The sequence below is a fragment of the Xylona heveae genome, assembly GCF_001619985.1.
Source record: "Xylona heveae TC161 unplaced genomic scaffold L228scaffold_3, whole genome shotgun sequence".
NCBI classification, from domain to species: domain Eukaryota; kingdom Fungi; phylum Ascomycota; class Xylonomycetes; order Xylonales; family Xylonaceae; genus Xylona; species Xylona heveae.
In genome coordinates, this window is record NW_017264195.1 from 2681882 (window position 1) to 2708766 (window position 26885).

Consider the following 26885-nt stretch of genomic DNA (forward strand, 5'->3'; position numbering starts at 1 on the left):
GTATTAGCATCATCCCCCATTCCCCCCCGTTGTCCCTCCAGTTTAAACCTCCTCAATCCCCACCAGAAAGAAAGTGCATTCCCAGTCGCTCGTTCAGCCATTCCCTTTATCCACGTGGTCTCTCTCCTACGACAAAGCCTTTTGTTTCCACACGTGCAATAGTCGTCACTCTTCATTCGCATTGAATCCACATTGCTTCCCTACTTCCCTTCTCTTCTCCAATTCGGCCTACCAGCTCTACGCATTTAGCCACCCCACTCCATTCCTCGACGGTTGGAGATGTTTTGTGGCGACCTTAGATAAAGGGTTCCACCTTTGGCCACCGCTACCTGGTCAGCTTGTGCTCGAACGAGCCATTTTGCTTCAATGGCGTGTTCATCTGTCTCCATGGCTGTGGAGTCGTACGAAGAGCCCGTCGTCGGGACGAGTTCTGGCAGCGAGCCCAACAGAAACGCTTGTCAGAGAAGGCGGCACTCTTCATATCACCCACGACGAAGATTATCCTCGTTGATCGACAATGATAATATTCATCTCAAAGTCAGTCATGGAAAGCCGAGCCACATTTGCTAACACGCGGAGACTAACACGTGGGCCTTCCAGGTTGAGCGATTCCTAGTTGAATTAGAACGCAGACTCGATTTCCTTGAAAATTACGGAAACTTGAAATTAGACACGGGAATCAAGAGTGCTTATTCCACCCTCCAGGCGGTTCGAGATGCCTGCTCTCATGTGTCAGGAGAAGTGTTGGATGCAGGAAAGCGGCGCGCAAAGGTCCTCGTTGAGACCCTAGAGGACCGATATAACGATGCCTTGGCGACAAAGGAGACTTTGGAAGCCAAGGCTTTGACTGCTATACATCTTATGGAAGCTACCCTTGCGGACTTTGAATCTCGGGCATACGCAATGCGCGATGCTGGATTCGGTACGGTTGCCGGCGAGCTCATGGATTCGGGTCGGCGACGGCTTGACGAGGGATATGAAATGGCAAAAGGGGTCGTAGATGGAGGTATCGAACGAGCATGGAGAGCCAAGGAGAGCCTGACAGAAAAAGTGGAACATGCAATCACACGCGCGCGCGAACACGGATTGATAAAGTACGAGGATCTTCCGGAGCCATGGCGCGTCAACCCGCACATCCTTCGAGGTTATCGTTTCACCGAGACGAAAATCGATTGCGTCCGCTCTGTTCTTCGTATATCAAATGAGTCAGTCAACATCTGGTCTCATGCAATCGGCCTCATGATAGTGCTTGCCATTGCCTTTTACTTTTACCCGATGCATGTCAATTTTTCTCTCAGCACCAAATCGGATGTCTTCATTGCAGCGGTATTCTTCTTTGCCGCTTGCAAATGCTTGGTCTGCAGTACCATGTGGCATACGATGAACAGTATTGCAGAGCAAAAACTGATGGAACGCTTTGCTTGCGTGGATTATACCGGTATCTCACTTCTTATCGCGGCCTCTATCATGACTTCAGAATATACCGCCTTTTATTGCGAGCCCATGAGTCGTTGGGGCTACATGCTCACCACCGCGACCCTGGGTGTCGGCGGTGTCATTCTGCCATGGCATCCAACCTTCAACCGAGCAGATATGAGCTGGGCCAGGGTAGCATTTTATGTCTCTCTGGGCGCTACTGGCTTCCTTCCCTTTTTCCAACTCACCGTCACTCGCGGCTGGGCCTGGTCCATTTACTTCTATGCACCTGTGGTGAAAAGCATTCTCGTTTACCTTTTCGGGGCTCTCATATACGCGCATAAAATTCCTGAGCGATGGTGGCCTGGATTCTTCGACTATTTCGGAGGCAGCCATAATCTTTGGCATTTTGCTGTTCTTGGAGGCATTTTCTTTCACTATCTCGCCATGCAAGACTTTTTTGCCGGCGCCTTTAGAAGGGCCGAAGCGGAGTGCATGCTGCGCTAGATTCCTGTTTTTTTTTTTAGATGATCTGTATAGATTACTAGAGCGAAGTCGACACCAACCCAATTATCTACTGCAATAACTCCCTGGGCTCAAATGTACGGCATATAATTTCGAAATACAGTTTTCAGATACAAGAAACACCAGTTCACCGTTGAAAGACCTTGCACAACGCCGCTCCACTCCAAGATTTGCTAGACCGAAACACGGGTCAAATTCTACCTCCAACAGAGTAGGTATCTCCATGAGTATCTGAGATTGGTGGCCGGTGCTGCATCGTACCACGGTTATATCTTGCCTGTGTCATCATCTCTGTGAATGTTGTGTGGCTTGTCATCTGCGTCGGAGGGCGGAGGCCTCCGTTTACTCGCAGAGGAGGCGGAGGCGAGAGCACAACATCTATGGACTCGGTGCTTGACAGTCGCCGTATTGTTGGAGTGTGTCTTTCCTCATCCGCAAACTGTCTGCGTGAACTGTGGCTTGTGCTTGATTTTGGTGTACCTATCACCGGAGATCGAGTAAATAGAGAACGCGCGCGGGAAACTCCAGGCGCTCGAGATGCTCGCCGTAAGAAATCCGTGCGATACGTCTCCCGTTGCTCATACATGGGCGGAGAGACCTTCGAAATTGTCTTTCTGTCCTCTCCATTTTGAGCCAGCTCTTTTTGCTGTTGTCGCTTGGCCAGTAAGAAGAACACAATCGCTGTGGCAAGCGCACCGGCTATTGCTCCAGGAAAGAATCCCGCAACGACCGCCCTTCCGGGAAAAGAAGGACAGTTGCGATCTTCACCAAGTAAAGAGGATGAATTCGATGCATTGCAGTTTGCATTCGAGGCGCCTCCTATATTAGGTACTCCGTTCGAAGCTGTTGGTGAAGCAGTGGAAGTGGGCGAGCCGGACGAGACTGGCGAAGAACCATTGTCCATGAGACATATATTATTCTGACAGGAATATCCGTCTGGACAACAATCTGTGCCGCACTTTTTGAGTGTAGACGTCAGATCTGTGCTTTTGATGTAATTTTCTGGGTGCGCTGTTGCATTCTGTTGTTGGATATTGCAGGTTATCGGTTGAATGAACTGACACGTTTGCCCAACCGGGCAGCAGATGATGGTTTTTGCGCCATTTATTGGCAAGCACGATGTTGAAGAAGGACAACAAAAGTTTGCTGGGAAATTATGGCCTAGACACTGGGTGAATGAGGAGTCGGCACAGCCGTCGGAGGCTCTGGGAGAGAGACCAAAATTTTGAGCTTTTGCGAGATATAATTTTGCATCCAGAGCATGGACTATAGGGAGATATGTGGCAACAAGATATCCTGATAGAAGCGCATTCAGAAGAGTTTGAGATATATTCAGCATTCTTGATGATATCAAATATGATCCACAAAGATAAAATAAACAAGAGCGCGTTGAATCGAGACGTTCAATAGAACACCGGAAGGTTGCAGGGAAAAAAAAAGATGCTTTGTCAAGGAAAGCAACAATATGAATCTCAAAGACCCTGTGGCGGATGAGAGGGATGTATTCATGAAATCCTTGACATATTTTTAGTCACATTTAACATTCTGCTCGTATTAAAAGTCAGGCAGTAATCGAGCAGCTTGAAGTTTGGAAATGGGAAAGTCAACGCGCGTGTCATAGTATCCGTCAGCGGACATCTCCTTGCCAATCTAGACGTTTGGCGAAGCGCTCAAGGCGAAGTCCGAGCAAGTTGGACAGCCATGCGCCCTGAACAAAACTACATGGGCGCATATATGCAAAGAAAATGCAATCAAAATAGCCTGGCGGTTGCAAGATGTTGTTAGGAGAGTCTCACCTTTGAAGGACAACAGAGCCTACAGATGAAATAAACGCACATGATTGGAGGATGACCTGGGCGCTAACCGTTTTGGATCAAAATGGGCGGCTCTGGGGGAGTCGGTGGTTAATGGTCCCTTCGCTCCCGATCATCACGAATTTTGGGAATCAAGAGGAAAGTGGTCGACCGCCGAACAATCCACTTGATTCCGGTCCAATTGAGTCCCAATCAATATGTTATTACAACGTCTCACAAGGGCAACCCCCCGGGCCCTGAATCCTTCAATTGTTAGTTGCATTTTTCTGCAGACTTACGTTCGCAACCAATGAAGCGTATCGTTAACCGCAGCATAAATGTTAGCAGAGACCCATCATCTCGTCGTCCGCGCCTCAGTGTCGGCGGATCCATCATGTCCCGCCATTGACTCACGATGCCTCCTTCAAGACGGAGGGCGTGCCGAGTCTTTTCTCGGCCGAAGGTTTCGATCTCGCCTGGACCCAGTATCAGCGCCTGATGGTCGAGAAGCTGAACTTGTTGACTGGCGGTACGTCGAGATTCTCAGACCGATGAGGCCGAAAGGGCTTGCTTGTTGTCAAAAAATAGATCGCAAGGATAGACTGAATCGTACTAATGCGAGGAAAAAGGCACCCCTGATGAGAATGCGACGACGAAAACCCTTCTCCTCACCTACGCCCGCCAGTCCGATATGGCCTCGCTGTTTAACCATGCATCCATGGCCCATAACAATCACTTCTTTTTCAACTGCCTTGTACGTCTCATCATTCATATCGTGCAAGCAGAAACTTTTAGACTCATATAGTTCATGTACAGTCTCCCAAGTCAACTATCATTCCCAAACCCTTCGCCGATAAGTTGGCGGAAGATTTCTCCTCCGTCGAGACTTTCCGCCAAGAGTTCATTGCCACAGCAAATGCCATGTTCGGTCCCGGATTTGTCTGGTTGGTGAAGACCGAGGATCATCAACTCCGCATTCTAACGACCTATCTCGCGGGTTCGCCCTATCCGGGAGCACACTGGCGGCGGCAACCCGTCGACATGACGAATCAGTCAATAGAAAGTGCCGGTGGACTGAGCGGTGCTGATTACGCAAGACAGACCACCGTACAGAATAAGGTTGGCAAGATTGGCTCCGCCAGTGGACAGCCACGCGAACCTGCGCCGGGTGGTATTAACCTTACCCCGCTGCTTTGCGTAAACACGTGGGAACACGTCTGGCTCCGGGACTGGGGTATTGGAGGAAAGCGTGCCTTCTTGGAGGCGTGGTGGGATAAGATTGACTGGGAAGTTGTGTACAACAACTCGGATACCATGAAGGGCCGAAAGGTCGGCCTGTTATGAAGCGGTTTTTGATTGGAGGTTTGTATTTTTAGACTTTGGCATTGTACCATAATTGAAAGCAATCAAAAGCACATTGCATTTTTGGGTTCAATACTTTTTGCTTGTTCCCTCTTATTGTCTGCATGAATGGTTGCTATCGCTCATCACATTCGAACACTGAGGTCTATATACTACTCACCCGAGAACCAATTATGAAAGTTTGCACCTCGGTATCTGCATCTTGTCCACTTGCGGGAGTGATCATCTCGTGGTTAGTGTTGGGAAGGCAGTCCGACCTGAGTATGATATGCTCTTGGCTTCCATACTTAAATATTGTCTTCTGCCGTTTATCAACGGGCGCCAGGCTTGGTGCAGAAGTTCGCCTTTGTGATTTCTCTCATTGCAGAAGGGGCCTTATGAGTACTTGTAAAGGGAACCGTTCGAATATTATTTCAAGTCAAAAAAGCAAACTGCTTTGAGACATAAGACCTGTGCCAACTATTTCTAATTTATTTTGACGCCGTAAGAATTCATCCACTGGATTTGATTCCATTTCCAGAATACTAGAACTAGTTTCTAAGAAATAGAAATTCGTTTGAAATTATGCTCATGGCTGACATGTTTCAATGATAAATGTCGATCTGGACGGCCAAGTTTGTGCATCGGCAAATTTAAGTAAAAGCCGATCTTCTCAACTTTGCTCATCGGCCAAGTAGAAAGACATTTGCGAACAGATTTACGAATGCATTTGGATCGAATCATTATCGTCTGAGCAGCGTTGATCTGTAAAAGAATTTTGTCACTAATTGACGGGTCGTCTGCACTAGTGGCCTCGTATCGTTGGCTGGCCGCTGATATACCTGTCCATTACGGAGCAATGCTTGTCATTGCTTGTCAGAATGAGAGTTGCCGCTAGCTAACAGGCTTTTTCTGGCACTTGGAAATATCTAGTGAGCTTGGCGGGAGGCGTTGGGATTAAGTTATTCTCGAAAAGAGTTACAGGTATAAGGCCGTTGTGATAAGAGCCCGCCGTCCCCTTTCCCCATCTCGGCCAGGGTTGACAGGCCAGAAGGGAGAGCGGGGAACTAAAGCGATAAGAAATGGCCGAAACAGCCACTCACGAAAAAAACCAGCCGGACCGACCAAATGAGTACCAGAGTCTGCGCAAGTCATATCCAGAGTTTGGCCAGTTAGAAGATCTGAACTTCACACTCCTGTGGGCGCTAACTGGTTAGACTCCCGCTTCCTCGGAAAGAACTTCGCGTGGTTACCTATCTGTGAAGACGATCGGGTGCAGTTTCTTCTCAGGATATTTACCACAATAGAGGACGATTCTGTCCTGGCCAAGGAGTCATTAACTATGGTTCTCCCGATACCGGCTTTCCTCATGTTGATCTCTCCCGATTACTCCAACGGATCAGGACCCACTGTGGTTGAGCTTCTCTCTCCCCGGCCTTATTCCTACCCCACAGCATGGACAAATAAATAAGAAACAATTTCTCGAATTAATCATGGATACCTCTTGTGAAAAACCGCGTATACCCAGTGCAAAGTCGCACCGACTGTATAGCAACTGGCAATGGTTTCTTCGGTCAACAATCCGGCCATTGCAATGGCCGAAAAGCCGCCGTCTCTGGAGAAAGAGCCCATGGCAGATGTGGAGGTTGGAATTGCTGTGACAGATGAAAAGGATGATCGACCGGGAGAAGGCTTCGGCGAAGTCAGCGATCTAAAGTTAGTGGTCTGGTTTGATATTTAGTGGATTGCACAGAAACTCATCATATTTGCAGGAGAGGTCTGAAGCAAAGGCATATCCAGATGATAGCCCTTGCTGGTACCATTGGTACCGTATGTTCTTCAATCCACGATGATTCAGAAAAACTTGTTGATAGGTTCTAGGGCCTTTTCCTGTCGTCCGGAAAAGCAATTGCAAGAGGTGGACCTGTCGGCACAGTGTGAGTACCGTATCTGAGGTTAATCAACCCCTGTAGAGCTTGATAGTAACGGTTTGAATAGAATTGCATATACCGTTGTAGGACTCTTGGTTTCTACTATTGTGTTTGCTATTGCAGAGCTGAGGTACGTCATGTCTTCCCAATTTACCTTTGCCTTGCTAAATTAAAGATAACAGCGCTCTTGTCCCTCTCAGCGGTGGCATCATTCGTCCCGCCGAATACTTTTTTGACCCCGCCCTGGGATTCGCACAAGGATGGAATACCACATATGCTACGGCAATGCTCCTGCCATCGGAGATGGTGGCTTGTGCCGTAATCATTAGATATTGGACCGAGCAAGTGAATAACGCGGTCTGGATTACCATTCTTGGATTTCTACTGCTAGTCAGCAATATGTTCTTCGTGGGCGTCTATGGCGAACTGGAATTTATCTGCGCCATTTTGAAGATTTTGTTAGTTGTTGGATCCGTCATTATGGTATGTAGTTCTCCATTCTTATGTTTTCGGGTATTGACAATGAACAGGGCATCGTCGTCGATCTGGGTGGTGGCCCGAAAGGTCACCGGTTGGGATTTCAGTACTGGAAAAATCCTGGACCCTTTGTCCAATATCTTGGAATATCCGGCTCGTGGGGGCAATTCCTAGGTTTCTGGCGTGTCATGGGCAGTGCGGTCTACTCCTTCTCAAACGTCGAAAATATTTCCGTCGCTGCTGCCGAGACGGAAAACCCTAGGAGGAACATCCCCAAAGCTGCCAAGCGCGTGTTCGTCAGAGTTTTGTTGTTTTATAGTATGCTTTCCTCCCGTCTTAAAACCATCTTTTTATGGTCGAATGCTTATTTCTTTGCAATAGTTACCTCCATGTTTGTTGTTTCTCTCGTCGTGGCTTCGAATGACCCAGGACTCTCTAAAAGTGCTGGAGACGCTTCCGCCTCGCCTTTTGTCCTCGCGGCGTCTAGCTCCGGCATTCATGTCGTTCCTAGTATCATCAACGCCGTTGTGCTCACGAGTGCATGGAGCGCTGGAAACTCCGGTAAACCTTTCTGCTGCAGACTCGATCAGAAATTCTTTTGCTAACTAGCCGTAATTAGCAATGTTGGGAGGCTCACGAGTGCTATATGGTCTTGCTAGAGAAGGACATGCGCCCAAAATCTTTACTCGGACCAGCCGCTTTGGAATCCCTTACGTGGCTGTTCTTTCTATCGGTCTGTTCATGGTTCTGGGATACATGACCCTTGAGGACTCAGCGTCTACTGTATTTGACTGGTTCCAAGACTTGGTGTCTGCCGCGACATATGTTCACTGGATCATCATTGCCATTGTCTATCTCCGCTTCTATTACGGTTGCAAGAAGCAGAATATCAGCCGAGATGAGCTGCCATGGAAGTCACCTTTCCAGCCATATGCGACTTGGGTTGCTCTCGTCTCATTTACTATACTTTTGCTGACCGGAGGGTACACTGTATTTCTTCACGGAGAGTAAGTCTAGGGCCTTGAAATTAAGTTCTTGTTGGGATTGTTTAGCTGACTATAATTTACAGATGGGATGCGGAAACTTTCGTGTCTAATTACTTCAATATCCCACTCATCTTTGCGCTATACTTCGGGTACAAAGTCTTTAGAAAGACGAAGATGGTCAGCTTGGAGGAAATGCCCATACGGAGGTTTATTGAGATTTACCAAGACAACCCAGAGCCTCCGGAAGAACCTAAGAAGGGCTGGAGGAAGCTCAACATTCTTTGGTGATTTTTATTCGGCGTTTTCAATAATCCTCTTGGGGATATCCCTTTCTTATATAAAAGTGGCGAAAAAGTAATTTCGGACTCACATTTTAGCTCATCACATATACCACAATAGATAGCATTTTTCTCTTGTAAATCAGTAACAACCCATGATCAAAAAGAAATCAAGGCAATTCCCGGCTATGGTCCGGTTCATGAAGTCGCCGATTGAGGATGCAGCAGCGAAGGAAGAGAAACTCTTTATCACGTTATGTACAAAAAGATGCTCTTTATCTATTGACATTGCGCAAAGACCAACATAATTCCGAGACGGTCGCATCGTTTTAAGTGATTTGATGCCACAAAGGGTGGTAATTATCGAACATGACACACAATTTCTCCATGTACAAAGGTAAACCAAGCATCTTCGCCCTGACCCCAGGATCTCCACTCGTCAGCTATCCTGTCAAGGTCTTGTTTGGTGGCAAAGCCTCGCTCGATCCTACCCTGAGCATAGCGCGACGCAACGGTTCGATCTGCCCACATGGAGCTCCACCATAGACGATCATCTGGATGTCGAAACAGCCAAGTACTTGATGACGAATCAAGCTCAGACCAGTCAAAGCCGGCTTTATTGGCCCAAACATGAAGTCGACGCCCCGCATCGGGCTCTCCACCATTTGCACGTGCGAGACGAATGTACAAATCTTTCCAGAAGCCGAGTGTTTCGTTGTCTGGATACCACGTCATTGTCGAGAAATCTCCTTCGCGCGCAGCAACAAGTCCACCGGGCTTTGCTACTCTACGCATTTCTCGAAGGGCTGCAACTGGATCGCCAACGTGCTGCAAAACTTGATGGCAATGAACAACATCAAAAGAATTATCTGGATAATCTAACGAGAATACATCGCCAACGACGAATTCAACGTTTCGGATCCCCTTTTCCTCGGCCGCGGCCCGACCCTGCTCGAGAACAGATGGCTCATTTTCAAGCCCAACTACCCGTCCACCCGGTACCATTGAAGCAAAATCTAGGGTAATAGTCCCCGGGCCGCATCAACGTCCGAAATGTGCATACCGGGTCTTAGGTGCTTGAGAAGGTAGGCAGCAGAGTTTGTGCAGTGCGCCACCGGTGAGAGCGCCAGCACGGAATCATGGTGACCAGAAGTATAGATGGCCTGACCTTCTGACATTGCGGAATATTATGCATAATAATATATGAAGAGGAATAGTCTGAAAGTTGCAGGCCGTAATTGTTCCCAAGCACTGACATCACCGGCATCAGATAACAGAGGTCTAATCCAAAACGGGAAGTAAGAAAATAGTCCCCCCATCTTATCTCGATCACCGAGGCTATTGCCGGGAGCGCCGAGAGGGACGTTGCATGACCACCGACATCCCCAACAAGATTTGCAAGGTCACCTTCGGGAACGATGCGGGATTCTATTGTGTATTCCCTTGTGCGTATAGTTTAATCACTCCTGCGGTTCGAAAACTGTCAGCTTCTCCTCTCGACCCTCGGATATCGATGTTAACGCCGAGGGTGAATGCCCGAGCTTCGTTGCCTGATAGAAATATTTCCGAGCCTCTCAAGCATGTCTCCATTATTTAAAGGAACGCTCCCTTCGAAGAAGATCAAATAAATCATCTTTCAATTACCAGAAAAAAAAAACAATCAATCTCTCCTAAAAATGTCGCAACAAACAGATACCGCTGCATTGGTCGCAATGGCCCTAACCCAAGACCCGAGGTGGCCTGCAGTCGATTCTTTCACTCTATCTCAATTGCATCCTTCATCTCGACCAAATTCCGCTGCACTCAAACATGCATTGAAAAATTCTCGAGAGCATGGTTTACGAGATATTGCGGTTTCTGCCTGCGAAGGCAAATTCTTGGCACTTCAATGCCGCATGGCCAAAGTCAAGCATGCTCTCGAAATCGGTACCCTGGGCGGCTACAACTCCATTTGGATGGCTAGCGAAAATCCCGACTTGCATGTCACAACGGTCGAACTTGACCCCAAAACTGCCGAAGTAGCCCGCGAAAACATCCGCTTTGCTGGTTTGTCCGACAGAGTCGAGGTATTGGTCGGAGATGCTACCAAAGTTATCGAAACGCTTCATGCAGAAATTGAACAACAGAAGCGGCCAAGATTCGGATTCGTCTTCATTGACGCCGACATGGAAGTCAACTGGAGTTTCTTCAACCCGTCAGTGGAACTCTGCCTGCCTGGCGCAGCTATCATTGTCGATAACATTGTCCTTGGCGGTACCATTGTAACCGAGAAATTTCTGAGTGACAAACGAGTTGCAGGCTCTAGACATGCTGTTGAGGTCGCAGGAGAGAACCCCAAAGTTGACGGTGTTGTGGTTCAAATGGTCAGCTCGAAAAGTTATGATGGAATCCTCTTGGCCGTGTTGAAATAAGGAGACATCTTTTGTTGAAGGAGATGAATGGATTATGGTGGAAGCAGATTGTTCGGAATGGCTTCCCGCCGGTCTAAGCAGATCTATGCAGATCTATTTTTGTTCTCCAGGCTCTCCAAAAATTCTTTTGTTCAATGTACGTTATGTAACTTATCGCTGAAGCGGTTATGAATTAGTCGAGAAAATTTCTCTGCTCGCTCTCCATTCCTTTATGATAATCTAGCATCTTTAAATACAACTGCTTTACACCATACCGTCATCAGTACAGCCTTGACAATAGCTCGATGTGGTATTTTGCAAGTTATATACAAGGTCTTTGTTTGATAGAATCTACACTCCTCTCTTGAACCGACTTATAATATGGAGCTTGTTGGGTCTTGCTGACTGATAATTTCAATATGCTATAGCTGGTCAATTAGCATGAGCACAAAGATGCTCTAAACCCGCGGTAAGGAGATATTGAGTGGCTGTAAGACGCATATAAATTACATATATTGACCGGTTATACTTCTACTTTAAAAATCTGGCCAGTCAAACATCCAGAGATTGTCCAAGTCCCATCCGGAAAACTCAATTTGTTCAAATGGATTAATTGACAGATCATTTGTGGTCGAGTTGATCTGCCTATAGTTAGCGATGCTCTTTGGAAAGGGTGGGCACTATCAAATTGATCACTTACAGCGAGCTCAGAAGCATTTTGATTAAGGAAAGAATCATCTTGGTTGCGGCCATCTGATGGTCCATTCCCCCTCTCCAAGGGACCCTACTTGTTGTTAGCTAATTTTCTTCGTTTCAAGACCCTCTTAGTAATTTGCTCACCTCCACTGAGGGCAATAAATTTAAATCATCTGATTGACATTCAAGAATTCTCTGGATGAGAAGAGTCACTCTTTGAGTTATATTTTGCCTTTCAAGATCGGAATTTTCGGGCGATATCGATGCCTTCATAAAGCCAAATGCAGATGCAATGAGAGCGTAGTGATGGAAGCCTCGACCGACAGATAGTATCCTTGCCTCAACTATTTTTAAGACATTCTCAAGCACCAATATATCAGGGTTTGGTAGTTTGAGAAGTGAGAAAGAGTCTAACCGTTAGTACATGTGTTTTCTTGAAAAATTTGTATATGATCAGCTTACTCTCTATAGACGAAGATTGGAAATGTGCATAAGATAGATGTAGAGCAGCCCTGGATAGGTCGTCCCTTAGCAAGCAAAAGTGAATACTGCCATTTGATGCCAAGTCGGAATAGCATGCAAAAATTCTCTCTGCTGCTCTAGAAGTCATTACTAGTGAGTATCCAAACTGTGGATTCAAGTTGGCTTTTCGAGCAGTATTAGCGTGGAGCAATATCAGCATAGTACAAAGCTCAACTTCGAGCAATGAGCACGCAATCTTCCAAGGAGTGCAAGTTCTGGTATGGTTAGCAGAGGCATTGTCGGAACTTGAGCCCCAAGTCGGGAGAGCATTTAAAGCAGCCATTATTTTCGTCCCGAAATTTAAAATTTCGGGATAATTCAGCATGGAAAATTTCTCATTAGCCCAAGAAGAAAGAGAAACTTTGAGCTCAAGCATCTCAGGAGAAATATGCTGGAAAGACGACTTAGTAAACGTTTCGCGAAGCTTGGACCGCGGAAGCTGTAACGAAGATGTTGTAAAATCCTCGTCATCCAGGTTTGAAGGCGGTCTACTGTCGTATGCAAGGCCAACTAAGCTGCTCGATACACCTCGATCAATAGCACTATCAAGCTCTAATTGCACTGCCGTTGCCCATATTCGTCGCCTCATCTCCTGGTCAAAAGCCGAGATGTCTTCTCCGAGCAAACTCGGCTCTCGATGAAGCCCTGCTACAATGCAGGATCGTAAAAGCGTTTCAGCAGAATTCCAAGTTGCCTTAGGCTTTATTTCATTGACCTGCTTTGCGAGAACAAGAAGACAATGAACTTGAAACATTCTAAGATGGGTGTGCTTCTGGCTTTGCCTCTGCAGCCATGAATCAGCAACTCGAATCCACGTTTCCGCCTTCTCTCTTTGTGAGGAGCTAGCACCAAAGTATCGAAGTGGCTGCGAAGCGGTTGCACAGTGCACAGTTGACATTATGACTATCATGAGTGCTGCAAATCCCGGATCGCCTGCGCTGGGGTTCTTCCAGAATGTCTCGTAATCAGTTCGAAAGGTGGGCACATGTAAGACTTGGTATATGTTTTCAAATGTTGAAATATAGAGCTCCATGTGTTCATCAGCGATGTGCTTTTGCGGTAGGTGACTCAAAGCATCCACCCTGACTTCAAATTTCGTGTTTCTGAAGTTCTGTTTCCATTTATTCTTCTGACTTCTTATTTCAGCCTCCATTGGAAGCATGGAAGGGTTGCTAATAATTCTTTCTTTTATAAAATGGTGGAGTTCAGGAAACTTTGAGGATTAGTTACGATTACGAAAACTACATGGAAGTAACATACATAGGTCCTGAAACTATATGGGTTGCTCGGGCCGTAAAATTGAGTTTGGAAACCTCTTCCCCGGAAATTAATAGGCTGTATTTCGGTAGTTTCAGTATTTAGAGATGATTTCTCTCTTCCCAGCTGAAACCAATTTGTGCAAATTGTATTTTGAGAACTTCGGGACTGGATATAGAGAGTGGAACTCAGGTTTTCCAATTCAGTTCGTAGTTGAATTATCTGTCTTTCTAGCTGGGTAATTTTGTCATTCTGACAGGAAATATTAGATGGAGCCTCATTAGAGTCTTGTCCGCCGGGACCAGGGCCGGGGATCTTCCATGGGGACGAAGACCTGCGGCTGTGTCCAGCTGGAGTGGCACTTCCGTTTGAGGCTCCAGGAACGTGTACATCATAAGTGCAGAGTCTCCCTTGTCCACTTTTCAAGCACCGATCGCATGATGGATAACCTCGATCGCATTTTAATTTACGACTTCGACAGGAATGACAAGCTATTGCATCACGACGCCTCTTCACGTGTGGTGCCACCGGGTCGTCTGGTGCAGATAGCTGTCGGCTCCGCTTCTGCGCGTTCATTATGAATGTGCCTCAATTGAGATCAGATCCATTAATTCGCCATGTTTTATGATATGCTATCACTAGCTCTGCTAATTTGCATGTCTATCTCCAGGCCTTCTGCCTTACCATATCTCGGCTATGCTAAGCCAGAACAGGGACTGAAATTGACGAGCGCCTAACAAGTCGCGTCTAAATTTTCCCCATTGGAGGGGCCGAGGGGTTCCGGCGCTATGCAAGAAGCCAGTACCAGGAAACTTTTTTTGGGGAGACGGTCCGAAACACTCAATCGCCCTTCATTTTTTTTATCTTTTCACTCATTTATTGACGCATTTGAATGGTCGCCGGCCGACCTCCTCAAGATATTTTCGTTACGAAGACTAAATACATTGAGCTTTTGCAATGGACACTGCCGGGAATGGCGAAGATTCTCGCGATATCACACCCTCTGATTTGAGTTCCTTGACGTTGCAGGAGGCCAGTTTATCCGACATCACGCCCACAACAACACCCTCTGTGGCCTCTTCTACTGTCCCCTCCGGGACAGCTACGCCCTCCGATGATTCCATACCTCCACATCGATCTCACGATCGTCGCAACAACTTGAAACGGAGTGATCCGTTCAAGTTCGGCTCTCGCTACCTGGAACAGGGCGATGATGTTTTTGAGTTCAACGCATGGGATAATGTAGAGACGGATGATACTTACAAGGAGTTCGCGGAGGTGCAATATGCAAAGCAAAGGGAATCCCCCGTGTCGGACTTTGACAAGCGTAAATACACTCCGTATCAAGCCGCCGGCAGCCAGGCTAACAATCTTTAGACCGATTCAACTCGGACCCCGCAAAATGGTGGAACCTCTTCTATCGCAACAACACTGCAAACTTTTTCAAGAATCGAAAATGGCTACAAAATGAGTTCCCCGTCCTTTCGACAGTCACGCAACCGGACTCGCCGCCTACGACACTTCTGGAAGTTGGCGCTGGTGCCGGAAACACTGCATTCCCCATACTGTCCCATAACCGCAACCCAAAGTTGAAGATTCATGCATGCGACTTCTCGAAGAATGCTGTCGAGGTGATACGGGCTGATTCTCAGTATAACGAAGAGTATATCCGGGCCGATGTTTGGGACATCGCAGGGACCGGAGAGGCCGCCCTGCCGCCGGGCTTAAAGGAAGGCTCCGTCGATATTGTCATGATGATCTTTATTTTCTCCGCATTGTCCCCACGCCAATGGAACCAAGCTGTCAAGAACATCTTTAAAGTTTTAAAGCCTGGCGGACAGGTCTTGTTTCGCGACTATGGACGCGGTGATTTGGCCCAGGTTAGATTCAAGAAAGGAAGATATCTCGAAGAAAATTTCTATATTCGGGGCGACGGCACTAGAGTATACTTTTTCGAGAAGGAGGAGTTACAGCAAATATGGGAGCACGGTTGTCTGCCGGATGAAGAACAAGCGGAGGGTGAACAAGATACCGACAAACCAAGCACGACACCAAGTGCGTTTTTTGAGACTGCAAATCTAGGCATTGATCGCCGGCTCTTGGTCAATCGGAAGCGACAACTCAAAATGTATCGATGCTGGATTCAAGGACGCTTTCTCAAGCCTATTGAATCATCAAGTACATAGACTAGTCAAACCTAGGAAATTCACTGACTAAACGGAGATCTGTTCGACGAGACACATCATCCCAGCATTGGAAAGCTTGTCAAGCAATAGACACCGTGTTTCAAGCCAAGGAGGGACTAGCTTGAACTATAGATGACATGTTGCAAATACTGTGAGGTCTTCTCCAGCATCGCTAAACACTGAGTCATCGTCATACTTAGTTGACTTGAGGTAATGGAGCTAGATAAGATGGAAATATCAGGAGCGATGGAATAATTCACTTCTGGCCTAGTTATAATTACTACTTTAAATAGTGAAGGATTCACGATTATATTTGTATATATACAGGCTTGACCCCCAAGTTGTCTTTTACACTAAAGTAGACAACCCATCATTGATATTGTGCAGCGCTCTAATCTTTTCCATGTATCGTGTTTGAAAGAGGAATTTCATGAAACTCTCTTTTAACAGGGTTATCTAAGATCTACATTGTGTTTGTACCAGTCTGCCTTTTTACATTCTTTGATTTTTCTTCTAGCCCCCTTTTCTCTGCAAGAATAAAAGACACATGATGTCTCGAGTGCCCTCTCTTACGGCTGAAGCTCTAGCAAAATTGAAAAATTTCGGCACCCCAGCCACGCCCACAGAGACAAATGGCTGGCGGTCGATTTTCGGCTCAACTTGCAAAAGCATTACCTCAGGAGGCAGCAAGGATTCGATTACCATTCCAGAATATGTCGAGAGCAGAGAAACCCTTGAATACCTTGGTTTTACCGAGAGAGCAGCGAAGAAATTATGGCAAAGGATACAGAAGCTCGAAGAACCGGAGATGAATCCCTTCATGACAATGGTCCGTGCATACATAAGATCTTTCCCTGACGCGATTGATGAGGGGGATGACTGGAACGCCGTAATGGCGAACATCGGAATAGCTGAGCGCTTGCAAACAGCTATCATGTCGCCGGAATATAGCGAAATCCGTTTGTCAGAGACCGCTCACTATTGGCTCATAGACACGATGGAGAGGGACTTCGAGTTCCTCGAAGAAATCTCAGATAGGATTTCTACAGAGCTGTCCTCAGAACGCTTACACCTGTCTGCTGCTTTGTTTCCATTATCATCCAGCTCTCAGACCACAAATATTCCGTCCATGTTTTCAGACGAGGCGAGGAAGCTGGGCTCACCGCTCTCTCCAGCTTCTCCGGAAGGGCCTGCGGAACCAAAACAAGTGTCGGGGGCGCAAACAAAAGGCAAAGGTAAAGCTCATGCCGTCGGCTCGACAAATCCAACGGCGTCAATGCAGGAGTCTCCGCCAAAGAAACCACAACTCGAGACCACTCCTTCCCCTTCCTCGACAAAGCAAGCGGTGGAAGCAGAAACTAAAGAGAAAAGGAACGAGTCGACGACCACCTTCTATAAGGGCGGCGAGCTAATGGTCCTAAAAAAAGCGCTTAAGGTTCGCGAGAATGGAAAGGCAGGCAGTTTGGCTAAAGTGTGCACAAGACCGCCGACGGATCTGTCGGGCTTTATCATGCGCCTGTATCTGGCGAAGCAGAAAGAAGTAGCCAACAAGTATGCGGGCTATGCATGGAGAAGGAACGAGGGCGCTCGTGGAGTGGGGATTCTCCACGTAAAGATCCCCACTCGCCTGCTCGCCGACACTGTTAACATATATGGAAAAGAATGGCAAGACTTTGTATGGTGCTCTCGAAGACAGATTCTGCCATTGCCAGACAACCTTAAACAAATTGACAGTGCACCCATCATTTGTGGACCCATATGGATGGTCCCGAGTGCAAAGGCCGAGAAACCAACAACGAGCAAAGCTGAGGTAGTTCCATACGAACTGCAGGGCAACACGGTCATTCAGCTTGGGCTTCTACCCACGAAGGCTGTAGGGATTCAGCCAGAATGCAATGTATGTCTCGAGTCTCTTGCTCTGAACTGAGATGGAAAAAACCGGTGTGGAAGATTAGCAGCTGCATTATTTGAAATGGCGTTTCACCAAGAGCTTCCTATTGCAGTGGCATTCTACTGGGGTAATAAATGAATATTTCTCCTTGTGGAGGAGAAGGAGCGACGTGATCATAATTAGATGGATATCCATAAACTCTGGTTAACTATTAAGGATGTATTTGCCACTAAGGTTTATCGCTAAAGAACAGTGGACTGTGGATAAGGCTCGCTAAGTATACTGGGGTACATCTGAGCATACCCCCCGAAAGAACCGAGTTTTTAGCAGTGAATTGATGGCTCGCCAGCTTTTTGTTAAGTTAACATATGCCATGCCTAGTAGTCAGTTATATTACCATCTACTGAATTCGTGATGAGCTCTACGTTGTGAGTTCTTAAAAGCTCTTCTTGCTTTGACTCAAACATAATAGCTGGCCAACTAAATTTCTACAAGACTACAAGCATGCTCCACGTGGCTCATCAAGCCTAAAATGGTGACATGGACGGCTCGGCAAAACAGGGGTCAGGTAATAACGTTATTGATAACCCCCGGATATGTAACTTCTTTCTCTACCAATGACGAATCTCTTCTCCACATTGCGTGCTCCAGATCGATAAGCTTGTCATAGCCTCGTATGACTCTTTGTCCATTTTGCAACAAAAAAAAAAAACAGCTGCAGTAAAATATTTAATAGTCATGGCTCCGAATCACAGTTTCCGTTTCCCTGGGTCTTTTGGTTGTCATACAATATTTCGTTTCTTCATCCGACCAACGGGATAGTTGGATACGAACCCTGGAAGATGGAGACCCTGACCGACCAGAAGGAAAGGCCGCCGGCGCAACCTTATCCCCTGGAAACAAAAAATGAAGCCACCGTCGCAACGACCCGGGGCCCTGCTATCACTCCCTCAGTTGGTGATGGCGCTCTGCAACTCCTCAATGCATCAACCAGCGCTGAGAATAGCGAGCCTGGCACAGACGACCCGTCTGCTGTCAAGGAGCGAAGACTGCTCCGAAAAATTGACTTGTATATTATGCCTCTGATTTGCATCGTCTATTTTCTTCAGTATCTCGACAAGATTGCAATCAGCTATGCGAGTGTGATGGGTCTCCGCCAATCCGCGCACCTCCACGGGAATCAATTCAATTGGGTCTCGAGTATCTTCTTTTTTGGCCAATTGGCCTTTGAATTTCCGACAATACGCTTAATGCAGGCTTTTCCACTCGCGCGATATGTCGCCGTCAACGTCATCATATGGGGCGGTCTTCTTTCGTGCATGGCTGCCTGCAAGTCTTTTGCTAGTTTGATGGTGTGCCGGGCATTGCTGGGATGTGCGGAAGCCGCAATCGTGCCGGCCTGGGTGGTTTTCACGTCCCAGTGGTATAGGAAGGAAGAGCAGGCATTCCGAGTCGGGATTTGGTTCTCCATGTGTGGGTTTGCCCAAATGTTTGGCGGCTATATCGCCTATGGCATTGCGATACACCTGGGCCGTGACCCCCATGCGGCCCTCCGCGGCTGGCAGGTCATATTCTTGGTGTTGGGTCTCTTGACAGCTGTTATCGGCATTATATTCTTTTTCATACTCCCCAATTCACCGCTCTCCGCGGGCTTCCTCTCACCAGCCGAGAAGAGGCTGCATGCGGAACGACTTCGAGAGAACGAGCAGGGTATCGGCAGCAATATCTTCAAACGAGCCCAAGTTTACGAGGCATTGAAGGATCCCAATACCTGGCTGTATTCCTTCTGGGTTTTTGCCGCTAATATCCCAAACTCAATTGCGACGAGTTTTGGCAACATCCTTGTCACGGGAATGGGTTATACCTCTACTGAAAGTTTACTACTCGTGACACCTCTCGGCGCATACGAGGTCGTCGCTCTTATAGGTCTTACATATCTCAGTATGAGGACGAACCAGCGGCTTTTGTGGTGCATGATCGGCCATGTCCCTTCATTTGTAGGTGCCATCCTCATGGCAACCACAAACAAAGCCCCTGCTCTTGTCGGATACTATCTGTCTGGTGGCATTCCTATCGGCTGGACGACCATCCTTGGTTTAACAAGTACGAATATTGCCGGATCGACAAAGAAGATTACTGTCGCCTGTATCCAAACAATCGCGTATACAGTCGGCAACATTATTTCCCCTCAAACATTCCAGGCAAAGGATGGGCCCAGATATCTGCCTGCCAAAATCTCTATTGTAATCCTTTACTTCCTCATCACAGTAGATCTGGGGTTGATTCGCTGGCTCGCTGTCAGAGAAAACAGGAAGCGTGACCTGCGCAAACAGGAGCTCGGTGATGCATATACCGTAGAGGAAAACCACGAATTTCTCGACTTGACAGATCGGGAAAACCCTGAATTTAGATATGTATTATAAATTATAATGTTTGATAGATAGAATTTACTAGAATTGGGTCCGGATAAGTTTGACTACTACAGTAGTAATGTCACACGCGCGAGAAACCAACGACCAAAGACTACCAGTTTACATTGCCATCCACGGACATCTTTGACTAGAAACAACTAGATCTCATTGAAATAAAAAAGAGGCGCTTTTAATATTTCAGACGTAAGAATAAACGATTAAAGCAATTGAAGAAGTTGAAAAAAATGGCCCGTATGTAAATGCTTAGTATTATCCAATACCTAACTACGATTTAGACCCATGGGTTGAGTATACAGACTAAATCTCAAAGGGAAGATCTATACAAAACATAAATAATACCATGTATCTTTCTATAGGCTCCAGCTTACCGTTTGAATGAGCTTGCAACAGCCAACATTTAATGATTTACTCATCGTACGGATAGTTTCAAAAGTCATCACCCGCATTCAAGCCTAGGCGCTGAAATTTGAGAATGGCATACTCCTCCCATTTGCTGCTTTGGCTAAGTTTTCCCTCTGGTTTCGCCTCATGAATGGAGTTGACGCTGTTAGGCCAGGAGTCATCTTTGGCGCTAGCGGGCAAAATCTCCTGCTCGGTCTTAACAGTTGCAGTAGAAGTGAGAACCTTCCCTAATACATCTAAACTTTCCGCCACTACCGCAGTAAGTTTCTTATTGGGTACGTGAAGGTTAGTCTCGAAGCTCCTGCGCTCAATTTCGCCAAGGAATTCGCGAGAACCAAATTCATCGGCCACGGCATAAAAGCGCCAAAAAGCCGTCTGGGTGTCGCCGTTCCATGAGACATAGATACTAGTCCCATGCTCGTTGTGGAGAGCAACGATCGCAGGATCCTCGCTCGGCAAGCCCGTCCAATTGTAGCGGAAAGCGCGGTAGTTCTCAACACCTTGACCCAAAAATCCTGAGTCCAGGTAAGCGTGAAATATGGGAGTTCCATCACTCGTGAATTCGGTGATAGCGCCTTCAGAACCCCAGCCGACAAGGACGTTTCCGCCAGGCAGTACCTGCGTGCTGCCCTGGGACTTTGACAGGAGATCGTCGGGAGGGTAGTAGGCTCCGAGGAGTTCAGCACTCCAGGACGTGGTGTTCAATTTGAGAATCTTGCCGCTGCTGGTGGGTGCAGTGTGAACCAACGAACCACCACTGTTCTCAGTTCCGTGCGCACTGTTGTCGTATAGGCTGATAATTTCAATATCGTTATCCTGCTTCAACCAACGAGCATGGTGCTGGAAGCAAAACCTGGTACCATTGGCCATCTTGAAGTCAGAACGGTTCCCATTGAGACGCCAGATTATGGAGCCATCGGTGCCATTGATCTTGTGAACAGCGCAAGCATCACGAGCAGAGATGAGGTAGTTGCCATTGGAATCCTTGTCAACACTGTTGATGTGGAAGTAGTCCCACGCGTCTGAGGAGTTATATCCCGAGCCCGCTTGACCTGGATTGATGGGAAGAATGGCCTCTAAAAAGATGCATTAGAGCTAGAACGGGCGTTGTACAGTACATATTTCTATTCTTACCATCAGGAGTGACGTGATCCAGGCTGGACCACTCAAACAGCAGTTTTCCAGTTGAAATATCGAGCTCTAAAGAGAATTGAGTTAGCTCTTGCAGTACTATTTCCATTAGTGATTTAAAAATGGTTTTACCTTGTATAATAGCATTTACAATCCATTGCTGCTCTGGGCTGGCACCGAATTGAGTGAGGTCCCGAGGCACAGGCTGGTAGATCTGAATCAGGCCAGTCTGCTCGTTGATAATGTGAAACTCATGCTTGTCAACAAGCTTGTGGCTCCCAGCACGCAACTCACGAACGGTCTCGTAGTGGTGATCCATGAACGTGACGTGACCATGGCCGTGACCATATCCAGCATTGTGGTCGCCTTCAAAGCTGAACAAAATGTCTTTGCCTTTCCAGCGACCCGCCTGAAAATTGGTTGCCCAAATGCTGTAAAGGGCGTACCCAGACCACACAAGATCGCCGTTATCCCTGAAAATATACGGACCAGCTTGGCGAGGACCATGCTGCTCACTGGGAGTGTCTGGGTAACCGGCGAAAGGCGCAAGGAAAAGGTACCCATTCTCAACGGCATCAGTCGCTGGTATGGTGATATTCAGGCGTGGAGGAGCCAAATCAGGACGAGAGCGGAACTGCCAGTCGGCCGCAGCAGGCACACATAAAATCGCCACACTCAATGCAAGAGTGCAGAGACCAACCTTCATCCTGGATATCGTGTTGATTCTTCTGTCGATTGTATGCTAACAGAATCAGATTCCCGTGTCTCCATCATTGTCCAGGAATAGGTACATTCACCTTGTTGCAGTCTGCGAGCCCTAGAAAACTTATAAGAATTTGTAACTCCCTCACTCTTGTGCATGCAAGTATCTATCAAAATCAAAAAAACGGAAGAAAGTGCTGTTGTCAGACACTGGTTAAAGAGCACGGCAGGCTCAAAGGTGTTTATCAACACCGGGCAGACTTATGGAGATCACGTCATTCGCACAAGCTATGAAGCAAAGCACGGGACGAGCCATCATTGGATATTTCATTTCTGTGACATGAGTCAACCTTCAGTCATTTGGTCATAACAACGCAGATCAAATAGTAATTTCTAGTCGCAATGACATGCTGAACCCATGGTATCATGGCTCCATTGCTGGGATCTCATCGTACATACTGCAGGGTGGATCCGGCCCACACGGTTTTCGGTCGCTGTGTTCGCTCCTCTTGCCGACAAGCAGAAGTGAAAAAAAAAATTGTTAGGATATAGAAAGAAAGTTTTGCCTTCCAATTATATAATTCAGTCGTGTCTCGTGATTTTCATTAATTATTCTTCTTTCTGGCGCGGCCTTTTCTTGCCCTCTGCGACCGAACTTTCCTCTGCTGGTAGTGTTACCCTTACAGACACTCAAATATGGCGATATTGGGAACCGAGACCGAGACAGGAGACCTTGGCGATAATAATCACCACCCTCAAGCTCCGTCCGACGAGCCCAATGAGCTCCGCGAAGATCAGCCACTTCTCGGCGATCATGAATGTGCAAAATGGAAGGCTCCCCGGGGTTTTGTCTGGATCCAAGTCGCTCTAATGAGCAATGTCTTTCTCAACGCGTTTGATGGCACAATTACAGCTGCCACCTACGCTGTAATCAGTTCAGAATTTAATGCCGCCAACACTGCTTCCTGGTTGACTACGTCGTATCTAATTACAAGCACTGCTCTTCTGCCACTCTATGGTCGGGTATCGGATATTTTTGGTCGCAGAATATGCTTTTTCGTATCTACTATCACCTTCGCGATAGGCTGCCTAGGATGCGGTCTTGCTGGCGACATTATTACACTCAACATTATGCGGGCGCTGACGGGCTTGGGAGGCGGAGGTTTGATGACTATGGGTACCAAAACCTTGTTCAGTTTCAATCTCATTACCAGAACTATACTGACATATTATTAGCGACAATCGTCAATTCAGACATGATTCCATTCCGTAAGCGAGGTATATATCAAGCTATGCAGAATGGCATCTTTGGCCTTGGAGCAATATGCGGAGCATCATTGGGCGGGAGTATCGCAGACAAGATAGGCTGGCGATGGTGTTTCCTCCTGCAGGTACCAGTTTCTGTTTTCGCTCTGGCTGTCGGTGTCCTCGCAGTGAAGAACCAGGCAGGGGGCTTCTTGTTTGCGGGCGAGGGTTTTGGTGCGGCCTGGAAACGGGTGGACTTCTTTGGCGCTTTGGTCCTAGTTTTCGCTATCTCAACTCAACTTCTCGGTCTTAGTCTGGGCGGAAACAAATTTCCGTGGACCAGTCCCTGGGTCATAGGTGCTCTGATAGGGAGTATTCTGTTGTTTGCTGCATTTTTCGTCATTGAGGCCAAAACATCAGCAATACCAATCATACCACTTCGAATGCTACGGGGAAGACTGCCAGTCGCTACTCAGATTGCCAACGTTTGCGCTGGTCTAGCTGCTTACGGAGTTGGTTTACCTTCTTGACTGATTTCATTTGGATATCCCTCACTAATTAGATTTAGTTTCTCTTTATGCTACCACTTTTCTTCCAGGTTGTTTTGCTGGAATCTGCTACCAAAGCTGGCACGCGGCTTATTATTCCCTCGCTGGCCACTCCTACGGGGTCCTTGGCGGCTGGAATAATTATGTCGAGATGGGGAAGGCTTGTAGGCCTGATACGTTCCGGAGCCATTCTAATGGCTCTAGGCAATGGCTTGCTCTGTTCTCTCGGCTTTACTGACTCCATGTGGAAGTACTTTGTCTACATCTTCCCAGCTAACCTTGGACAAGGAATCATATATCCATCCATATTATTCACATCACTTGCTTCCTTTGATCACGAGGGTACGTCTGAATAGGTCAACTTCACCACGTCCAGGCTTGCTGACGTCTACTTTTTTCCGCAGATCATGCCGTTTCCTCCTCGACCGTATATCTTATCCGGTCTCTCGGCGGAGTGTGGGGGGTGTCCATCACCTCTGCTATAGTTCAAACCACACTCAGCTTCCGGCTGCCAGATTCTCTAGGCGACATACCAGACAAATGGAGAGTAAGCCCCGCTATCTATACCTTCTAGCCGAACCTAGGCATATTATTTGAAATCTGATGCACTGACATGGATCCACCCTTGAGCAGATTGTAGACGAGATTCGACACTCAGTCGATATAATACACAAATTACCTTCTCACACACAACTACAGGTTCGTCTTGTTTATTACGATGGGCTGCGCTATGCCTTTGCAGCGTCAACAGCGGCGGCCGTGACAGCGGTAATTGCATCTTTTGTAGCCTCTGCAACTAGACTACGTAGCACTCACTGAAAGTATACTTGATCAGAGATGCCTTTACAAAGTAGTAATCCACGGCATATTCTTTTCCCAATTACAGATTGAATCTACTCAGCTCTGCCAAAGAAAAATTGTTTTCTATAACCTTTCATGTGATTGTCATCAAGAAAAAGCTTGCCTAATTGTATCCCCCTAAGCCGTCTTTCTATCTTTCAAGAAAATGAAAGATATCTCGGAAATATGCATATTTTGCCCACTGAAAAAAGACGAAAAGCGATGACATCCCATTAATTAGCTCTTTCCAATTGACTTTCAATTCTTTTCTACCCAATACTAATATGTGTATCGACTCGCTTCAGTTAAAGATGAATTTAAAATTCCTTTTGCCATCTTTCTTTTGCCCTGCCCCGAAGACCTTTGAAAATATCAGAAACAGTTTTTAGATCTGGAAGAGGTCCACTGAGGTGTTCAGATTCTCTGACTGGCTCATCTACAATTATTAAGATCTCAATAAAATTGCCCTGTTGTTGCTAACCCAACAGCAATTTTATATAGATGGCTTTCATCGTATACTTTTCAAGATCTTGGCACATGCCCGGCTTGAAACATGTGTCTGCGGAATCGATCCGAAACATTGTGTTCACCAAGTCATTGTGTAAATAGACCCGCTTGCCAGGGCGATGGACTTGATCTCCAACATCAGCGAACGTATAAGAATCTATTGAATTTAATATACTGCGATGAAGTCTTACAGCGAATCATATCTTTATTTTCACCCACCGAGAGGAGGAGAGCCGGATTTTTCATTAGAGGGATTATTGATAAGCGGATACTGTGGTAATTTGGGTTTCGGGGCAACTAACGCCGTCGGGAGCTTAACGACGAATGCCCACTAAGATAAGCTCGCTGTTACCTGCCCTAAACTTTATCTTCGTGTGATGTCAAACTAACCTTCAACTAAGGATTTCAGAAAATATAATAATTCATCATGTAAATCCGTACGTTTTTCCTTCTAACAAAATTCTCCTTCTCATTGACTTATTTGTTTCTTCAAAGAAATCCACACCAATGGCGCCCTCCTCGCATCCAGCACTGACGGTCATTGACCCGCCAGAGATCTCTGCCAGCCCTATGACTGCACAAGTAGTGTCGATCAATAGCAATGCGCGCGTCATCCATACAAGCGGGCAAATGCCCATCGATCGCCACGGAAACATTCCCGCTGCGTACCCCGATCAGATTAAACTCTGCCTCGACAATCTCGATGCCTGCCTGAAGAGTGCTGGAGCTGGCCGCAAAGATATTGTCAAACTTACCTACTACATCGTCAACTACAATCCGACCTGGCGCCCACATGCTGAAATCCTCATGGACTACCTTCAAGGCCACAGGCCGTGCACAACTTTGGTTCCAGTACCTGCTCTTGCTCGGGCCGAGCTCTTGTTTGAGATTGAAGCCGTTGCAGCTCTTCAAGGTTCTTCTCCGAATCCAAGATCCGTGCTTTGATAATATTGCCGTACGTAACATTAAACCCTGGATATTCAATCTAGCTGCTAATATCAGCTAATTGTAGCTTTTTAATTTATTAAAATGTCTTATTCTATCCTTTTGCTCTATTTGTCCTAGAAGAAACTATAATAATTATTAAGAATGTTGAAGATTAAATCAAGGATAATTTATAAAAGTAGTATAAATATCTCAAAGAAGTTAATAAAGCATTATAAGTAAGAAAACAAGTAAAATAATAGGGTTAACAAAAGGAATTTAAGAAAAACTACTAATTTTATAAAACATATATTTGTATTAAAATATTAATTTATCTAAATTTTAATTAAAGCTTAGGGGAAAAAATCACTAGGGTTAGGGTTAGGGTTAGGGTTAGGGTTAGGGTTAGGGTTAGGGTTAGGGTTAGGGTTAGGGTTAGGGTTAGGGTTAGGGTTAGGGTTAGGG

General features: G+C 46.6%; 13 protein-coding genes across 13 annotated transcripts; 9 read left to right on the forward strand and 4 right to left on the reverse strand.

Moving 5' to 3' along the window:
* Positions 1 to 366: 366 nt before the first annotated feature.
* L228DRAFT_209420 (HlyIII-domain-containing protein) lies at positions 367 to 1923 on the forward strand (the record flags this gene model as incomplete). The annotated part of the gene is made up of 2 exons (XM_018329811.1): positions 367 to 537; positions 601 to 1923. The coding sequence occupies 2 exons, from the start codon at positions 367 to 369 to the stop codon at positions 1921 to 1923; spliced, it is 1494 nt and encodes a 497-aa protein (XP_018190358.1).
* L228DRAFT_281845 (hypothetical protein) lies at positions 1917 to 3724 on the reverse strand. Its single transcript, XM_018335919.1, has one exon. It carries the CDS (start codon positions 3278 to 3280, stop codon positions 2132 to 2134), a length of 1149 nt encoding a protein of 382 aa, XP_018190359.1. The 5' UTR covers positions 3281 to 3724; the 3' UTR covers positions 1917 to 2131.
* L228DRAFT_276054 (manganese and iron superoxide dismutase) lies at positions 3535 to 5078 on the forward strand (the record flags this gene model as incomplete). Its single annotated transcript, XM_018335619.1, has 4 exons — positions 3535 to 4006; positions 4080 to 4263; positions 4364 to 4509; positions 4551 to 5078. The coding sequence occupies exons 1-4, from the start codon at positions 3953 to 3955 to the stop codon at positions 5076 to 5078; spliced, it is 912 nt and encodes a 303-aa protein (XP_018190360.1). The 5' UTR covers positions 3535 to 3952.
* Positions 5079 to 6305: 1227 nt separating this feature from the next.
* Positions 6306 to 8926, forward strand: L228DRAFT_104472 (hypothetical protein). The gene is made up of 9 exons (XM_018328883.1): positions 6306 to 6791; positions 6848 to 6905; positions 6957 to 7012; positions 7074 to 7136; positions 7189 to 7489; positions 7537 to 7801; positions 7865 to 8044; positions 8103 to 8490; positions 8553 to 8926. Exons 1-9 carry the CDS (start codon positions 6637 to 6639, stop codon positions 8755 to 8757), a joined length of 1671 nt encoding a protein of 556 aa, XP_018190361.1. The 5' UTR covers positions 6306 to 6636; the 3' UTR covers positions 8758 to 8926.
* Positions 8927 to 9107: 181 nt separating this feature from the next.
* Positions 9108 to 9925, reverse strand: L228DRAFT_252828 (UbiE family methyltransferase; the record flags this gene model as incomplete). The annotated part of the gene is made up of 2 exons (XM_018333714.1): positions 9108 to 9763; positions 9811 to 9925. The coding sequence occupies 2 exons, from the start codon at positions 9923 to 9925 to the stop codon at positions 9108 to 9110; spliced, it is 771 nt and encodes a 256-aa protein (XP_018190362.1).
* Positions 9926 to 10459: 534 nt separating this feature from the next.
* Positions 10460 to 11158, forward strand: L228DRAFT_208848 (O-methyltransferas-like protein family 3; the record flags this gene model as incomplete). Its single annotated transcript, XM_018329780.1, has 1 exon — positions 10460 to 11158. The coding sequence occupies one exon, from the start codon at positions 10460 to 10462 to the stop codon at positions 11156 to 11158; it is 699 nt and encodes a 232-aa protein (XP_018190363.1).
* Positions 11159 to 11673: 515 nt separating this feature from the next.
* On the reverse strand, positions 11674 to 14326 carry L228DRAFT_276057 (hypothetical protein; the record flags this gene model as incomplete). Its single annotated transcript, XM_018335620.1, has 5 exons — positions 13616 to 14326; positions 12296 to 13568; positions 11978 to 12177; positions 11838 to 11935; positions 11674 to 11782 (listed from the first exon to the last, which is right to left on the reverse strand). Exons 1-5 carry the CDS (start codon positions 14186 to 14188, stop codon positions 11674 to 11676), a joined length of 2253 nt encoding a protein of 750 aa, XP_018190364.1. The 5' UTR covers positions 14189 to 14326.
* Positions 14327 to 14416: 90 nt separating this feature from the next.
* L228DRAFT_228924 (putative actin-binding protein ABP140) lies at positions 14417 to 16139 on the forward strand. The gene is made up of 2 exons (XM_018330485.1): positions 14417 to 14939; positions 14990 to 16139. The coding sequence occupies exons 1-2, from the start codon at positions 14570 to 14572 to the stop codon at positions 15796 to 15798; spliced, it is 1179 nt and encodes a 392-aa protein (XP_018190365.1). The 5' UTR covers positions 14417 to 14569; the 3' UTR covers positions 15799 to 16139.
* A 137-nt stretch (positions 16140 to 16276) lies between these two features.
* On the forward strand, positions 16277 to 17725 carry L228DRAFT_281852 (hypothetical protein; the record flags this gene model as incomplete). Its single annotated transcript, XM_018335920.1, has 1 exon — positions 16277 to 17725. The coding sequence occupies exon 1, from the start codon at positions 16346 to 16348 to the stop codon at positions 17723 to 17725; it is 1380 nt and encodes a 459-aa protein (XP_018190366.1). The 5' UTR covers positions 16277 to 16345.
* Positions 17726 to 18358: 633 nt separating this feature from the next.
* On the forward strand, positions 18359 to 20288 carry L228DRAFT_245829 (putative MFS allantoate transporter). The gene has a single exon (XM_018332258.1). It carries the CDS (start codon positions 18532 to 18534, stop codon positions 20110 to 20112), a length of 1581 nt encoding a protein of 526 aa, XP_018190367.1. The 5' UTR covers positions 18359 to 18531; the 3' UTR covers positions 20113 to 20288.
* A 259-nt stretch (positions 20289 to 20547) lies between these two features.
* L228DRAFT_267119 (hypothetical protein) lies at positions 20548 to 22360 on the reverse strand (the record flags this gene model as incomplete). The annotated part of the gene is made up of 3 exons (XM_018334953.1): positions 20548 to 21599; positions 21658 to 21723; positions 21787 to 22360. The coding sequence occupies 3 exons, from the start codon at positions 22358 to 22360 to the stop codon at positions 20548 to 20550; spliced, it is 1692 nt and encodes a 563-aa protein (XP_018190368.1).
* Positions 22361 to 23052: 692 nt separating this feature from the next.
* Positions 23053 to 25013, forward strand: L228DRAFT_228934 (MFS general substrate transporter; the record flags this gene model as incomplete). The annotated part of the gene is made up of 5 exons (XM_018330486.1): positions 23053 to 23533; positions 23593 to 24113; positions 24170 to 24491; positions 24605 to 24696; positions 24783 to 25013. 5 exons carry the CDS (start codon positions 23053 to 23055, stop codon positions 24966 to 24968), a joined length of 1602 nt encoding a protein of 533 aa, XP_018190369.1. The 3' UTR covers positions 24969 to 25013.
* An 880-nt stretch (positions 25014 to 25893) lies between these two features.
* On the forward strand, positions 25894 to 26454 carry L228DRAFT_104537 (YjgF-like protein). The gene is made up of 2 exons (XM_018328884.1): positions 25894 to 25933; positions 25992 to 26454. Exon 2 carries the CDS (start codon positions 26004 to 26006, stop codon positions 26439 to 26441), a length of 438 nt encoding a protein of 145 aa, XP_018190370.1. The 5' UTR covers positions 25894 to 25933; positions 25992 to 26003; the 3' UTR covers positions 26442 to 26454.
* The last annotated feature ends 431 nt before the right edge of the window (positions 26455 to 26885 follow it).

Bases quoted from the DNA above. Each gene is read 5' to 3' on its own strand.
- L228DRAFT_281845 (XM_018335919.1), bottom strand. From the start codon at position 3,280: ATGCTGAATATATCTCAAACTCTTCTGAATGCGCTTCTATCAGGATAT.
- L228DRAFT_104472 (XM_018328883.1), top strand. From the start codon at position 6,637: ATGGTTTCTTCGGTCAACAATCCGGCCATTGCAATGGCCGAAAAGCCG. The intron at 6,906-6,956 runs GTATGTTCTTCA...GATAGGTTCTAG, and splicing joins TTGCTGGTACCATTGGTACC to GGCCTTTTCCTGTCGTCCGG. The intron at 8,045-8,102 runs GTAAACCTTTCT...AGCCGTAATTAG, and splicing joins ATGGAGCGCTGGAAACTCCG to CAATGTTGGGAGGCTCACGA.
- L228DRAFT_228924 (XM_018330485.1), top strand. From the start codon at position 14,570: ATGGACACTGCCGGGAATGGCGAAGATTCTCGCGATATCACACCCTCT. The intron at 14,940-14,989 runs GTAAATACACTC...AACAATCTTTAG, and splicing joins CGTGTCGGACTTTGACAAGC to ACCGATTCAACTCGGACCCC.
- L228DRAFT_245829 (XM_018332258.1), top strand. From the start codon at position 18,532: ATGGAGACCCTGACCGACCAGAAGGAAAGGCCGCCGGCGCAACCTTAT.
- L228DRAFT_104537 (XM_018328884.1), top strand. From the start codon at position 26,004: ATGGCGCCCTCCTCGCATCCAGCACTGACGGTCATTGACCCGCCAGAG.